The 15,595-nt window shown below is 32.3% G+C and overlaps 2 protein-coding genes across 3 annotated transcripts; one reads left to right on the forward strand and one right to left on the reverse strand.

Moving 5' to 3' along the window:
* Positions 1 to 1,250: 1,250 nt before the first annotated feature.
* Positions 1,251 to 6,339, reverse strand: LOC137821579 (putative methyltransferase PMT2). Its single transcript, XM_068626235.2, has 7 exons — positions 6,039 to 6,339; positions 4,865 to 5,535; positions 4,373 to 4,583; positions 3,683 to 3,971; positions 2,902 to 3,267; positions 2,022 to 2,099; positions 1,251 to 1,908 (listed from the first exon to the last, which is right to left on the reverse strand). The coding sequence occupies exons 2-7, from the start codon at positions 5,510 to 5,512 to the stop codon at positions 1,677 to 1,679; spliced, it is 1,824 nt and encodes a 607-aa protein (XP_068482336.2). The 5' UTR covers positions 5,513 to 5,535; positions 6,039 to 6,339; the 3' UTR covers positions 1,251 to 1,676.
* A 4,661-nt stretch (positions 6,340 to 11,000) lies between these two features.
* On the forward strand, positions 11,001 to 14,968 carry LOC137820854 (NAP1-related protein 2). Of its 2 annotated transcripts, none has more exons than XM_068625140.2 (10): positions 11,001 to 11,262; positions 11,521 to 11,643; positions 11,757 to 11,807; positions 12,231 to 12,302; positions 12,440 to 12,553; positions 12,646 to 12,707; positions 13,407 to 13,467; positions 13,605 to 13,664; positions 13,803 to 13,850; positions 14,602 to 14,968. In XM_068625140.2, exons 1-10 carry the CDS (start codon positions 11,140 to 11,142, stop codon positions 14,683 to 14,685), a joined length of 798 nt encoding a protein of 265 aa, XP_068481241.1. In that variant the 5' UTR covers positions 11,001 to 11,139; the 3' UTR covers positions 14,686 to 14,968. The 2 variants fall into 2 exon arrangements, with proteins under 2 accessions (XP_068481241.1, XP_068481243.1); XM_068625142.2 differs by having other exon boundaries at positions 11,003 to 11,262; positions 13,608 to 13,664.
* The last annotated feature ends 627 nt before the right edge of the window (positions 14,969 to 15,595 follow it).

The raw sequence follows: 15,595 nt of genomic DNA on the forward strand, positions 1-15,595 counted from the left end.
AAACTATTAATTATGGTACATCATAACCAAAGGAGACATTAAGATCAAGGCTCTAGAGGAAGATTGGAAACAAGTTGAGTTCAATGAAATGCAACTCAGGGATGAAGTCAAGTACATTTTAATCTCTATTATATCAAAAGACGAATATAAGATCTACAAATTCAAGTCAGCCAAGTAGATGTGAGACTTCGTGAAGATCAACTATAAGGAAAATATAGAAGGTAAGTCATACTCAAGTTCTGACTATAGGACAAATGAAGAGAAGATAAATCTATGTCTAATAGCTAACACAGATGAAGAGATAAATTCTAATACCTTATCCGATTTCATTTCAGCATTTGGAAGTTAATTTTTATTTTTGGATTATGTAATCCATAAGTTAAAATTGTATTCTATTACTACAAAATATGGAAAGAAAAAATGGCTTTTGAATTGTACAATAAAAAAAATTCCCAAATTGTGCAATCTGAAAACTTCTTGGATGGAGCCATCCATAACTTGAATTGTGAAAAGATAAGGTTAAGTTTTTTTTGTGTAGAGATCTACTATTGGACCAAGTTTAAGCTCTAAAAATTTGATTTATTAAACTTCAGAAGAAATAATTTTATTTAGTTGAGACTTCGTGAAAGCCTTATTTTACTATAAAAACGAACTAACATGAATTAAAATTATTTTTTTCGCAAATAATTTCTTATTTTTCATAATTATTTAAACATTATGTTACACGCGGTTTGATAAATAGCAACCTTCTTTCCATGTAAACACAAATCTTCTATTAGTAGTTGTTTTTTCGCAAAGAATACATGAACAGATAATAATTTAATACTGGTGTATTACGTTCATAAATCAAGTTGGGTTAAGTTGGAGGTTTTGATGAGGTTCATTCCCTTTTTTGCATTATTTTTGTCACATTACAAAAAAATTCAATGTACACTAATTTTCCATTATTATTGACCACATTACAAAAAAAGGGTACTATTATATGCTTAAATCTGACCAAGAAATTTATGGCAACCTTAGAGAGGTATATATCTGTCTGAACATTTAAAACCTTGCTCTGCTCTGCAAATTTTATGTAGACTTTTATGTACATGAGAGAAATCATGCCACTGTTTCACGTTTTTTCCCCCAGTAAACCAGATTGGGTAACGAAGCTTAAAATAATAAAACATAAATGCTCTCAGAAAGTAATCTATGTTTTGCTGAACCAAAAATACCCACTAAACTTAGAATTAACTGAAGCTGTAAAATGAACAAGATAAGACCTAAATTTCGTTCACAAAACAGAAGAGAGTGGCAAAACAAAAGACGGAAGTGTATAAGAAAAACTAAACGCTATCATGAGTTTCATCAAGATCTTATCTATAGCTCGATGATCTCATTAGTCTTCTGTTGTTTGATTGCTTTAGAAGTAAAAAATGTGACTCTGGAGAAGCCAAATACACAAATCTTATGACTACGATTAATTAATTCTAACAAATAGGACAACTATTAACTCTACAATTTAATAAAAGAAACCAGAAAAATCTATACCACCGATGTTAAGACATCAGAAAATTTCATGCCCCAACCATCTGACTCAGCTGGAATATCTTGAATCCAAGTCACAACTAGAATCAGTTTGTCAAAAATGCCATTTGGGAGATGTTCTTCCGCTTCAACACTGCTTAGGTCCATCACTCCGAGCTCGTGGTGTTGTCACCTGCAACCCAATACTGCTTGACAGCAAACAACATCTTCTCTGAAACCATTGGACCATCCTCATGATCCACCATTTTGGTATTCCATCTCATTCCTTTCACAATTTTCTTCACCTTCAATAGCACATCTGCTTGATCTCGGAATATTACAGCTCCTTCAGGCCGTAATATACGGTCCATCTCCAATAGAATGTCTTCTGCATTACATCTGCATTGATCATTTGAGTTAGCAAAACGCAAAAGTAGATTGTTTCCCTTGCACGCCTGTGTCCAAGGTTGTTCCACTACAGGGTCTAGCATAAACATTTAGCACGCACTTACCCATTCTTGTACAAGCTGAAAAGACCATTTGCATGGATAAGATCATATGTCCTTGGATATGTGGAGAAGGCTTCACACCTGGTAGGAAATACATAATTATTAAACAAAACTTCACCACCCCTCCTCCCACCACCACTTCAGTTTCAAATTAAAAATCTGTGTGGCAGATCATATGATCCATTGCAAAAATTAGCAGAATTTATTGCTTCAAGAAAAATTCCTGAATGTAATCCTTGAACATAAAGTTCAGCAATACTAAAATTGTTTTTAATACAATGCATACGTTTTCCGGCCTTTAAGTAATCATCACTGCACTTTTCAACAATTACCTCAGATCAAGCTTTTGAATAAAATGACTTTGACCAATCCTAGGAGGTGCAGTTTTGAACTAAGAAGGAGTTATGACGTAAGCAAGAGTAGGGATGTATTGAATATCAAACACAAATTGGGCAAAAATAATTTTCTATCATGGACAAAGAAAATGGTTATCTATTGATTTTCATGTGTCATTTCTTTTGACTCCATTATTCTTTTCTTTTTCTCTTGGTGTTATATACTTTGGTGATATATTTATGTATGGCAGACAGTTATGGGATAGGGTATGAGTTTGAATGTATGTTTGAGAGAGAACTCTTGTTAGGGCTTAGGCCTATGCTTTGTGGGTTTGTGCTCTGATTCGGTCTTGTTTGTTTGTGCAATCTCAGAAATGTGAACTATTGTACTAACTTATGAAGTGGAATGTCAAATTGACTAGATCTTAGAGTTGTCATCTTAAGTTATACTTCTATAGATAGGTTAAACATACAAAAAAAAAAAGTAAAAAGTTGCAGACAAGAGGCCAAAATGAAAAAGGGAAAGGAAAACATGTCACTGAAGTTACCAGTCGTGATAAATGCCAATCAATCCACGTTCAAATATAACACCCAGGTTAGCTTTCTCAGCAATTGTGGGCACAACATTCATAACCCATAATTTGGGAGATTCCAGTGCAGCAGCAAAACTTCCCAGGCCAGCATTCATGTCCATTATGTTGCGATACCTCCCCGAGCTAAGGAGTTTGTTGATCCGTTTGTAAGCATTCACATGCTTCTTCCATAATCGGTTGTCCTCTTCAAATGCTTCCACAGATACACCAGGAACAGATCCACTGGTAATTCTGGAAGGAACAGCATTGAGTCTCTCTAGGAATGTCTTCCATGGACCACCAGGTTTACTAGGAGTTACACAATTTTCCATTTTCTTGTACCTACTCAGTGTAAGACCTTTCAGAAAGTTATTGAAACCAATAGTCTATAATCCAAAAAGAAATCTAATTCTCGTTAAACCATGTGTCTCAAGTACTCAATCTTGTAAGACACCATTTTTGTAGTCAAAAAGTAATTCTTACAAAATGCTTATAGAATAAAACTCAAACTTCTTGTATCCTTCCGATAAGAAGGCTTAAGGAAATAGTTTGGAACAAGCCATAAGAGAAAAATATTACTTTAGAAGAAATTTAAACAGTTATTTAAATTGAAATACATATTGTCCTTCTGTCCTTCTAATCGACAAAGAATCTAGTGCAAGAGTAATAATAGGAATTTGACTTTCTGAACAGAAGTATTTATTAATCAGTGAAAAGAAAAAAGTGGTAGGGGCAAAAGATTGAGAGAATAATTTACCAGACATCATCAGAATTTGTGTTTTCACACGTTGTAGGTTGAATTTCTCTTTCAGTGCAATCACCGCTTTGTAACTTTTTTTTCCAGATCGCAATTTCACCCTTCTCATATTTCTTTTCCCAGCATAGAAGTTTAGCAATATCCTCAATCTGTCGTTGCTCCTCCTCAAGCTCATCTTCAGGACGTTGCCATGCACGAAAGTTCCTTTTCCAGTTGATGGGAGGACCAGACAATACCCAGTAACCACCAGGCCTAAGAACCCGGTCCACTTCCTTCATGTATATTCCATCTAAGAAAGAAGTTCCAATAAATACAGTTTAAAGATATTTCTTACAACCAAAAAGCCAAATTAATACTTTAGCCCACCATCAAATAGTAAATAAGAAACCAAGAAACGAAGTGACTAGGAAAAACAGATATTGATCTGTTGTAAGAAAAAGGGGCCTTCGACGATCATTATAATAAGAAATAGCTGGGCCATAGTTTAAGTACTCAAAATTAATTTAGGTTGTCTAAGCACGGGAGAACAAATCAAAGAAGTTAACAAGTCAACCTTCTAAGTTGTTAATTTTACAATCAATACAAGCTGAATCAGGCTTCATTATTGGTATATATGCATAAAAATTTGTTTATTGATCTAAAAGATATATTTTAATTGTTTGAGAGCAGAAATGCCATAGTAATTCTCACCATTTGAACCCCATTGAATCAAGCAGCGAGAACAATGTGCCATATCAAAAGCTCCAGAAGGGAAGGGAAGCATTATTGTTCCAAGAACACCAATGATTGCTGGAACACCTCTTTCCAAAGCAAATTGAACTTGTGCTTCATGAGAGTCCCTTGGTGCAATTGACATAGCAACAACATTTTTCTTAAACAGGTAAGCACCAAAACTAGCAACCTAGCACCATCAATAATCAGCAAATGAGCTATGATATATAATTAATGGGCACAGCTTTAGGCTCCAAATTTGAAAGAGAAACAAAAAAGTATTATTGTATTTCAATAAAAAGAAAATGTGTCATGGATGAAGCATTCAAATGTGGAAGGTTCATTTAGGAAAGCTTACAATTAGCCAGCACTGTCTCATTATGGACAATAATTTCTTCATGCAAACATTATGTAGAGGCCAACAAAATAAATATAACCAAAACAAGGATGTTTGTTTATGATTTGACATACCCCACAACCAGTATCCAATGCATTTCTAACCATCCCATTGTCCATTGGAATAACAGATGCAAGTTCCTCAATGTAAGCATCAGCTCCCTTGGGAAATTGCGTTCCACCACCAGGGAACCTGAAAACATTTCCTTCGTATTGTATCCAATTCTGCACAGCCTTCTCAACTGTCAAACTCTTGTAAGGTGCATTTGCATATGGTACATAATCACGACTCATGGGCCATGGAAATGGTGTTGAATATCCTCTAGGGGCAGGTATGAGACAATGCAATTTTTCTTCATCAGGGAAACAGTGCCTTTCTCTATAAGCCATATTTCCTCGGGGAAATTTCATTGCTCGCATTTGATCATGACAAGGCGTGTAATCAATGTAATGATCATCACAAGGCTTGAACTCCTTGACTTGTGTGTCAGAACCATCAGATGTTTCAACATCATCATCATGGTGAGTCTCGTAGTTTAGATCAGAGAGAACACTGCAATCTGTGTGTTTAGTAATCTCAACAGCTATGCTATCTCCCTTTCCAAAACCACTCCGTTGCCACAAACCCAATATATAGAAGAAACCACACAAGCCAACTACGATGAAAATAGACAATGGACTCCTATTATTTCTATTGTCCCCAGGGTTCCCTTTCGTAACCATGATGAATCTTTACAATATAAACTCTGCATGGTTAAAGTGAAACGTATTAAGGAATTAATGTGAAATTAACTAACTAGCAAGATGCTCCATTGGGACCAATTTAGCCAATGGTCCCAACAGCAATCAATGCAACCGAAGTCAGCCTAAACAAAAATAATTTACATCATTCAAATATTTGTTCTCTGCATAAACACACTACGGTGCTGTCCACAATTTCAAACCCTTTTGACAGATTAATTCCTACACCAATCTCACTTAAATTACCCTTAACCACATCATACTGTGAATCAATTACATTAACACGGACCTCCTCGTTTTCAATTTAAAGCATAACGAATTAAGCAACAGGGGAAATTCAAAGTGAAAGAAAGCAAAACTTTGTTATTTAATTCAATCAAACAGTTCCTCTAATAAAATCCACCCTCCCTCTTTATCAAAAAGACAGAAAATTAAAACCTATTATAGCGGTTAACAAGGTTGTTGAAACAATAAGATAGGGACGAAGGAAGAGAGATTCGTCACTTACTGGTACGAAAACGAAAGCAAAAGAGAAATGATGAAAATACTGGGTGATGGTAGGCCCTAGGGAATCAAGTTATGCATCTTCATCAATGAAAATTCCTGAAAGAAGAGGATCTGAAAGATTTCGATTATTGTTGTGTTTGGAAGGAGAAGTGGAATAATGTGTGTTGATCCTCGTTAGTTAACATATACGAGTTCCGGAAGGTACGAGGGGTACGGGAATGTCTCTCTTCTGCACTCTTTCATAGGAATAGTTTATTTGGTTGGTTAACTAACTGGTATGTTTTCCCGGACTATCCACGAATAATAAAATATTCTTTTTTAAATAACTTTATATTTTTATCATCAAGTGAAATTAGTATAAAGAAGAATTCGTATTATTTTTAAAACATATTAAAAAGTTCATAAGTATTAAAATACAAATATTTAGTTTTTATTTAAAAATAAGTTGAATGAGCTATTAAATAAAATATAAAAAACATTCTAATAACTTCAACTAGTTTTCACTTAAAGCACACAATAGAACAAATTGAAATTTTTATTTGAGGTTTAGAAAACATCTCTAAAGTTAATATTGGTAGTAGTATTTAAATTAAATACTCAATTTACTCTTTTGAGACATTCTGTATCATAAGTCTTTTACTAAATTAAAATAGTTTTTTTTATTATGTATCTAAGTCTTATTTAATAAACTTTTAACAGAAATTCACATTAGTCATCTCAAATAACATGATTATCATTGTCACGTGACTATCATGTAGTTTATAGATGTGAAACATTTTAGAATGATACTTCAATATATATATAATATATTTTTAAACAATTCATCATTTTTCATTTAATTCCTTTTACTGCATTTTAAATATTTTTAATCACCAATTAATGTAAATACAAAACCATCATTCTTTATATCTTTTCTATTTCTATAGTTGTTCAATTTAGAAACGTGGTGCACAAAAAATATATTTAAATGATTTTTTTAATTACATAAAGTATACAGAAAAGATATTCAAAAGGGGAAAATGTTTTGATTATCTTTGATTTTTGTGGTTTGAATTTCTAGGTTTATTGAAAAGATGTGTATTTTGGAGAAATCCGATTATGGGTGCATAGTGGGGATGATAATGGTGGAAATTTAAGAGTTAGGACTTAAGGTTATTTGAGTTTTAGTTAGTGGTGGTGGATAAAGAGTAGGGGTGATTTTGTAATAATTTATTGGGGTGTGAGGTTTTGTTTACATATAAGGTTGTTTGGTTTTTAGGTTGATGAAGAGAAAGTTTATGATTTCGTGTTCCATTTAGTATGTATTGTTGGTTTATTTATTATGTCTATTTTTGTTAATATAAAAGGTTTGTATGGAATGAGATTATTATCTTTATGGTTTGATGAAGAGAAAGTTTATGTCTTTAGATTTTATTTAGTAGGTATTGTCGATTTATTCATTATGCTTATTTTTTCTAACATGGAAGATTTGTATGGAATAAAATTATTGTTAGTGTGATTGATTTCTTTGGATTTTTGCTTATTGCTTCATTTATTTATGTTAACACGAAAAGGTGTAGGGATAAAACTACTATGAAGTCTACTTATTTGTACGTCAAAAGGATTTAAATGTAAAATGATAAATTATTTAAGGATTTATTTTCATGCATTGAAGTCTCATTTAACCATTGTGTCTCACATGTAAGAGTCATGTCAGAAAGTAAGGAACATGTCATTGTGACATTGTACTATTGACGTGGATTTATATTATGAGTGTCACTAATTGAAAAACTTAGATACATGGCAAAAAGAGATTTTAAGGACTCATTTGGATGAAAATAATAGGTTTAACAACTTCATTTAAAAAAATAGTCAATATAGTTCATTCAGTCAATTGATAATTAGTTACAAAAATTGACATGAATAATGAATAACATGTTATCAATAAAAGTTGACTTGTTTAAGGAAGTGGCATGTGACAAAATGAATTTCACATATCACTTTATTAACGTTGTTACCATGAATTTGACTCAAAAGACTACATTAACTAATCAAAAGAAATGAAACCAAATTGATAATATTCAAAATACAAAATTTAAAAAATATTATAATTGTTGAAATATGTGGTGTAGAGACGAATAATAATTTTTCTCTATGTGTCTACTACAATAAAGGAACACACATGTGTATAAGTGTCTCGTATGCAAAAAAGATACAAAGAGATGGGTCAATCCCCATATATTTAATTACATTTAAAAATTATCTTCAAGCTAATGCATACAAATCATATTAACCAATCTTGTTAAAAATATAATTAATCATATGACCTTGCAATGATTTAGTGAAAATATATGTCAATTGATCATTAGAGTTAACAAATTAAGTGATGATGTCTCCAATAAACAAAGTGAAAATTTGTCTCAATATGTTTAGTCCTCTCTTGAAATATTGGATTTGAGGAAACATGTAGAGCAACTTGGTTATGAAAGATAAAAGTCATTTGTATGAACTTTTCAAATCTCAATTTTTTAAGCAACTATTTAAGCCATAACTTTATATTTTGCTTTTGCACTACTACATTATGTTTTTGCTTTTTTAGGACATCAAATTATCCCCAATAAAGTCATAAGATCCGAAGGTGGATCTTGTAAGACTTGAAGATTCTCAAGCTCCAAAGATATGGTGTTTTGATGATGAATAATAAAGATAGAGATGGTGTAGATGTGTCTGTAATGTTTTAGCTTTGTTGTAATTGTTATGAGTCTCTCACACAAAGATATTCATAAGATCAACACATATAATTTAAAAGGAGTTAAAATGTTTTTTTTAAAAGAATAATTATTTTAATTTTTTTTTAGAACAAAATAATCGATTACATTTTAGTTTAATTGATTAAACTATTCTTAATGAGGATCAAAACAAGATAATAGATTATCTAACTAATAATCGATTAACCAAATAACCACTTTAATGTTTTGAGAGTTCTTAGTGAAATAATCAATTACAATATTTTATAATTAATTAAATATGCTTCAGTATTACTTGTTGAATTAACTTAATCGATTAACACATCTTTAAATCGATTAAAATTGAAATTGTTTTCATCATATTTACATAGAATAATTGATTAACACTTAATATATTTATTAAACATGTTAAAAGCTCTTTTCAATTATTTATTTTCAAATCTATAAACAAAGCACTTGACTCTATGTTTTACACAAGAATTAACAAACATTTTAAGCAATACTTTTTGAGAATTCTAAGCTTTTCTTGTACTTATTCTTATGCTACAAAGATTTGAATAAAGGATTTGTTTTGTGTTGATATTGAGAGTGCTTCTATTGTGAGAAAGTTTAGTAAAAAATTTCTTTGTTTTTCTTTAATATTGTAATTAGATTGTTCCAGTGTTGTTGTACTTGGTGATCAAGAGTTTATAAGTTATATATCCTCTTAGGTGGTAAGAGTTGATAAGGGTTAATATCCTCTTGATATCGTGGGTTATTGTATATCTTCTTGAAATTGTCCATGAGTTAATTCTTTGTATAACTTTGTGAAAGTTAATGGAAACAACAATTCTAAGGTTGAATTATTGAGACTCGGAGGACCCGGACTAATATAAATCTCTTTGTGTTTTCTTTTCTTGTTTATCTTGTTTTAATTTTACTACATTAATTCTTGAACCAATTTTGATTTCACTTATAATTGCATTCTCTTTTTAAGTCTTATTTTTTTTAAAGAAAGTAAGTTTTTTAGAAAAAAAAAATTAAAAACCAATTCACTGTCCTTTTGGTCTAATCAAGTCATTATTTTTTCTTAACATATCTCTTGTCATAAGGAGATCCAACCTAATTTTTACCTGAATATTTCACAAGAAAAATGTTATTATTGTGACCATTTAACAAACCTTTTTCAGAAGCACATTTATATACTTCAAATTATGAATACATTCCAATGTCCATTATATTGATAATTTGGAAATTGACTTACCACACCAACTACAAAGAAAATGTCAGAACAAGTAATTGTGAGGTCATTCAATTTTCCAACCAGTGTTTTTGTATTTATCAGGATTATGAAGTGCCTCCCCATGATTAGGTATAAGTTAGGTATTGGGATCCATGGTGAGTAAATGGGATTGGAATCCATTAGTCTAATTTTCTCTAAAATATTAAATGCATACTTCATTTGAGAAATGATAATTTCATTGTTGGATTGTGCAACCTCAATCCTCAAGAAATATTTGTATAATGTCATGATCATCATTACCTATAAGAACAATGTCATCAACATACACTACCAAGTAGATACATCCAACAATCGTGTGACGATAAAACATCGAATGATCATCATCACATAAAGTCATACTAAATTTTTGGATAACTTCATTAAATAAACCAAACCATGCTCCAGGAGACTGCTTGAGTCCATACAAAGATTTATGGAGGTGACATACCAATCTAGAAGACATACTTAAAATGACACATTCGTGAGACCTAATAAACAACTTATCATTAATAAGAGTAAGGATATGGACACAACATATAAACCTCAAGACTCGAGAGGTAAGGTGGAGTGGTTAACGAGAAAATAAAGTAAAATGATGAATTTGATTATCTAAAGTTGAGAACAATATCTCTCCAAAATTATTGAGAAACTTGACCACGAATATTGTGACTACGAAATATATTAATAAAAATACCAAAGTCATTTTTAATTATAGTATAAGAGAATTGAAAAACAACCAAATACATAAAAAATAATTATCAATGAAAATTAATATCTTATAATAAAAATCTAAACATAAATGACACTATTTAAAATTCATTTTAATAAAATCAATTTTACAAAATTAATTTGGTAAATGCTATAGAAACCAACAAAATCAAGTTGAGGGCAAAGGAAACGACGAGTTTACCCCTGAAACGGACAGATGTCATGCGGTAGCTCATTTATTTGGTGCAACCCGCACACTGCGCACGAACGACATATATAAAACCCCAAAACCCTAACTCTTTACTTCACTACTACCCTGTCTCGCTCTGCCTAAACTTCGCTAGGGTTTTACGAACCAGCTACGCAAGAACCCTAAGGGCGCGTCTAGAACTGAATAAGGAAGAAAAATGGTGGCCGACAGGACCAAGAAATTGAAGGTTTCCGACAAGGGCGAGAACCTCGACGAAATTGACGGAGAACTCGTCCTTTCCATTGAGAAGTTGCAGGAGATCCAAGACGAGCTCGAAAAGGTACCAATTCTTCAATACCCCATGCGCTTGACCTCTTTCTGCTTTTCGGTTTTTCAATCTCGAGGATTACGGATCTTCCCTCGCTTCTTTTGAGGTGTTTATGTGACGTTGGAAGTGTGACTCTGCTTTTGGAGCCTCCAAGTTGCACGCGCTAAATGTGACTGGTGTTGTGCTTGATTATCTGTTTTCTGGTTTGGGAACGTGATCAATTAACCTGTTGTTTATGCTTTGTTATATTTGTTGGCTATGTTGTTTTAGATCAATGAAGAGGCCAGCGACAAAGTTCTCGAGATAGAGCAGAAGTACAATGAGATTAGGAAGCCCGTTTATGACAAGCGCAATGATATTATCAAGTCAATTCCTGATTTTTGGTTAACTGCTGTGAGTTTGACTTTACACATTATATTAATATATACGTGTGCTATTTATTAGATTGTGAAATTGTTATGTTGTTGGGAATACCTTGTTTAGTATTGTGTGTTATCCTTTTGCAGTTTTTGAGTCATCCTGCACTTGGTGATCTTTTGAACGAAGAAGATCAGAAGGTCAGGCCTCTTTTGTCTTTCTTAAATTGGATGGGCTTATTTTGGTCTGTTTGAGTTTGTATACGACTGTGCATTTATGAAGTGGTTTGGTGTTGTTTGTTTGATGGTATTTAAATTTGAAAGCCTGCTAAGTTGTTTTAGTTTTTGAACCCAAGAAGTTATGCTTGTTACACAAACTCTTTCAATAATAGAACACAAAGCAAGTTAGGTGATGGATGTTTTTTTAATATTCTTTCCCTAAATTGACATGTGCTTGCATAAGGAGATAACTCTACTTGAGTGAGTACTGAAGTTGTTTACATTTCTGTTCTTTTTAATTATTTGGGACCAAATTTTTCCATGGAAGTTCGTCAAATATTATTTTGGTTACAGATATCTTCTGATGAGTAACTTTAATTCACAAGCGATCCCCTTATTTTGTAGATATTTAAGTATTTGAGTTCTCTTGAGGTTGAAGATTTTAAAGATGTCAAATCAGGATACTCAATCACCTTTGTAAGTTGCTTTTCCTCTACTCTTAGTGTATACCAACGGAATGTTTAGCAAAACAGCCAGTTTAATAAGTTTATGTTTTTCAGGAACTGTTCATTTAATTGAATAATAACCTCTTCTAAAATTGATTTTTTGTTCAGAATTTCAACGCCAATCCCTATTTTGAAGATTCAAAACTTGTAAAGACTTATACTTTCCTTGAGGAAGGAACAACAAAAGTCACTGCCACTCCCATAAAGTGGAAGGAGGGCAAGGTAAAGCTACGAATGCCACTTGCGGTGTTCTTCTATTAACTTGTTCTGCTTTTTTTTGTTTGTTTCTGAAATCCCAATCCTTAAACATGTAGAGCATACCCAATGGCGTTAGTCATGAGAAAAAAGGGAACAAGCGGGCTTCTATTGATATCAGGTTGGTGCCTAAATATGTTCCAAGTGTTTTTCCATAAAATATTGGCAGCAAAGAAAGCATTGCACATGTAGACTCTGTTAACTGGCAATTGTTCTGGCTTTCCATTAGTTATATGATTGATGTCCAGAACTGTATTTTTTTTTGTTTGAGTTTCCTGCGGATTTCTGGCTCTTTCAAGGGACTGATATATGTCTGATCTGCTAAGAAATATGATTGACCAGATCACAGATTCATTGGCATTACATTGGATTATCAACTATCAATAAATGGTTAACTACAGTGCATATGAGACCAATTTTATACTGTGGTCTAGCAGATTTTTTCTTTTATAGTTTATGCTCTATTTCTTCATTTATAAATAATTTTCCATAAGCTCAATAGGCATTGCTTTCAGAATAGTTGTGTTCATACTTTATTTTGTTATAGATAATATCTGGATATGAATTGAATTTACTAGTGTATGATTCTAATACCTTACTGAAACTTGGTGTGTGTGTGTATATATATATATTGTAAATTTGCAAAATGTTTTTACTAAGAAGAATGAATAAATACAACATTTCTTTTACTCGTCATTCTTGTTTATTAAATTATCAATTAATAATTTTATATAAAAATTATTGTCAAAAATTCTTTTTTGTAAACACTTTACGAAACAAATAAATCATTGTTTTCATATTCTCATGTTAATGTATGCAGCTTCTTTAGTTGGTTTAACGACACTGAGCAAAAAGATGAAATTGATGACATCCATGATGAGGTATATTTTTCTGGATTTGATTATTACTTATGCAGTGCATCCCTGCTGTTGATTTTTTGCATCTCATAATAATTGACTTTCTTTAGTTTGTGTATTTGAGTCATATAAATTTTAGTGTTATATTTATCTCTAAATAGCAGGTTGCAGAATTAATCAAGGATGATTTATGGCCAAATCCACTTACTTATTTCAACAACGTAAGTTAACCTTCAGTTCTGATATCCTTTTCTCTTTAGAGACAATAATGCTTCTTGGTTTTGAATCATTCATTTTACCATCAATATTGTTTCTTTCCTTCTCCCACAATAATCGCAATAATAATTACTTTGGAACAGGAAGAACCTGATGAGGACGAGGTTGATGAGGATGAAGCTGATGATGAGGTAACTGATGTAACTTTTCTTGTTTTGGAAGAAGTTTAATTGATTAATGTTGCTGATTTTTTTATTTTCTACTGCTTCGTAATGTGACAGTTACTGGTTATATCTGTAATATATATTCTGCACTTAATGGGCAGCGTCTTTTTGGGAAAGATGGGTATTAAACTAAAAGATGGGAAAGATGTGACAGTTTCTGGTTATATCTTTAATATGTATCATGCTTACAGTTCCTGTGTAATATTTTACCAGCCAGTGGATGTTGTCTGGACAAATTTTGATTAGCAATTGCGTCATCTCTCCATTTTATTAAATTAGCATGAATGTGTGATATCACCACGTTATATTCTCTTACAAGAGCGATTAACCATACTGAATGTGTAACTTGTGCTAAGATGATGATTTCACCATTGGAGCATTGAGAACCATCATAATGAACATGGTGTGCAACGTCATTAAATTATGCTCTTAGTTTTGTGCTTTTGAGATTTTAATTTTCTATCAATTAAGTTTACCATTGATTTCTGTGGACACCTGTGAATGTGCTTACATGGGAAAAAGCAGATCTCAGCACTGAAATTTAGCTAATGAAATGCTTTTGGATACAATTGCTTTATCAAGAAAGTTACCAGTCTTGCTGCTCTTTTCAATTGCTTTATGTTCTTTGGGTTTTTATTTGTAGTTTCTCTACAATTTTTGAGATAGTATATGCAGATATACATGGTGTATTATAAAATGCATATTTCCCTGTCGGCAGGGAAAGGATGACGGTGACTCTGAAGATGATGATGATGAAGGTGAGGAGGATGACGATGAGGGGGAGGAGGATGATGGCAAGTGAAAATACATTATTATGGTCATATTACCTTTTTTTTTGTGTCCTAGGAGTATGTAAGCGTTCTTTAGGGGATGATCATATGGCCACCCTTTGGGGTTATCAACTTATCTCGGCAGGTGAAGCTACCAAGGCCAGTTATTGGTTCTCTCTGACTATAGTCCTATTTATTGTCCTATGGAGTTATTTCTGGTTTATTCCCTTGTGCACTTTTCAAATACTAATTTTATATCGGTTTTTTATAAACCTTTATGTGAAATTACTTAGTTAAATTGCAGTATTTTTTGTATAGCAGTTTCCAGTTCGGTATTTTCTTAGGGTGCAGGAGTATGAAAGCAATTTTACAAATGAGAAATGACTCCCTAGTCAAATGTCCAATTACTATTTCAGTGTTATCCAATATATTCTTTTACTTGCATGAGTCACATTTCAGTTTGTTATCACGTACCCTATTGAATCTGATGATGCTTTTTTCCAGCTAAAATTAGATGCAGTCACATTTGGCGACCTGGGCAATTTAAGATACTGTTTTTGCAAGTATCACTAATATTTGGGATAATCATTGATTATTTGAGAATGGCGATCATCATTCTCCTCTTCGAAGATTTAAAAACTATACCTTGTTTTATTTTTACATAAAATACTTTAAAAAAGTTCAATGCCCCTTATATTTTTATGAATATAGTCGTAATGAAAATTTCAAAGCATCAAGGGTTTTATAAGGTGATGGGCCTGGACCTGACTTAATAACGAGTGGATCGGTCCAATGACGGACAATAAGTAACTTATTAATAACCTCAATTTTACACCCAAGGTTGGGGGTATGTAGGGTAAAGGGTCCGGACCTGAATTAATATCAAAGTGTTTTGGTTTTCGAATCATAAGACAATATGATGTTACTTTGGTATATGTTAGG

The sequence above is a fragment of the Phaseolus vulgaris genome, chromosome 9 (assembly GCF_051622355.1).
Source record: "Phaseolus vulgaris cultivar YP4 chromosome 9, ASM5162235v1, whole genome shotgun sequence".
Classification (NCBI taxonomy): Eukaryota; Viridiplantae; Streptophyta; class Magnoliopsida; order Fabales; family Fabaceae; genus Phaseolus; species Phaseolus vulgaris.

Excerpts from the sequence above, each read along its gene's own strand:
- LOC137821579 (XM_068626235.2), bottom strand. The coding sequence starts at position 5,512 with ATGGTTACGAAAGGGAACCCTGGGGACAATAGAAATAATAGGAGTCCA. Across the intron at positions 3,268-3,682 it reads ACAAATTCTGATGATGTCTG|GTACAAGAAAATGGAAAATT; the intron begins GTAAATTATTCT and ends TACACTGAGTAG. Across the intron at positions 1,909-2,021 it reads TTCAGCTTGTACAAGAATGG|ATGTAATGCAGAAGACATTC; the intron begins GTAAGTGCGTGC and ends TGATCAATGCAG.
- LOC137820854 (XM_068625140.2), top strand. The coding sequence starts at position 11,140 with ATGGTGGCCGACAGGACCAAGAAATTGAAGGTTTCCGACAAGGGCGAG. Across the intron at positions 12,708-13,406 it reads CGGGCTTCTATTGATATCAG|CTTCTTTAGTTGGTTTAACG; the intron begins GTTGGTGCCTAA and ends TAATGTATGCAG. Across the intron at positions 13,665-13,802 it reads CACTTACTTATTTCAACAAC|GAAGAACCTGATGAGGACGA; the intron begins GTAAGTTAACCT and ends ACTTTGGAACAG.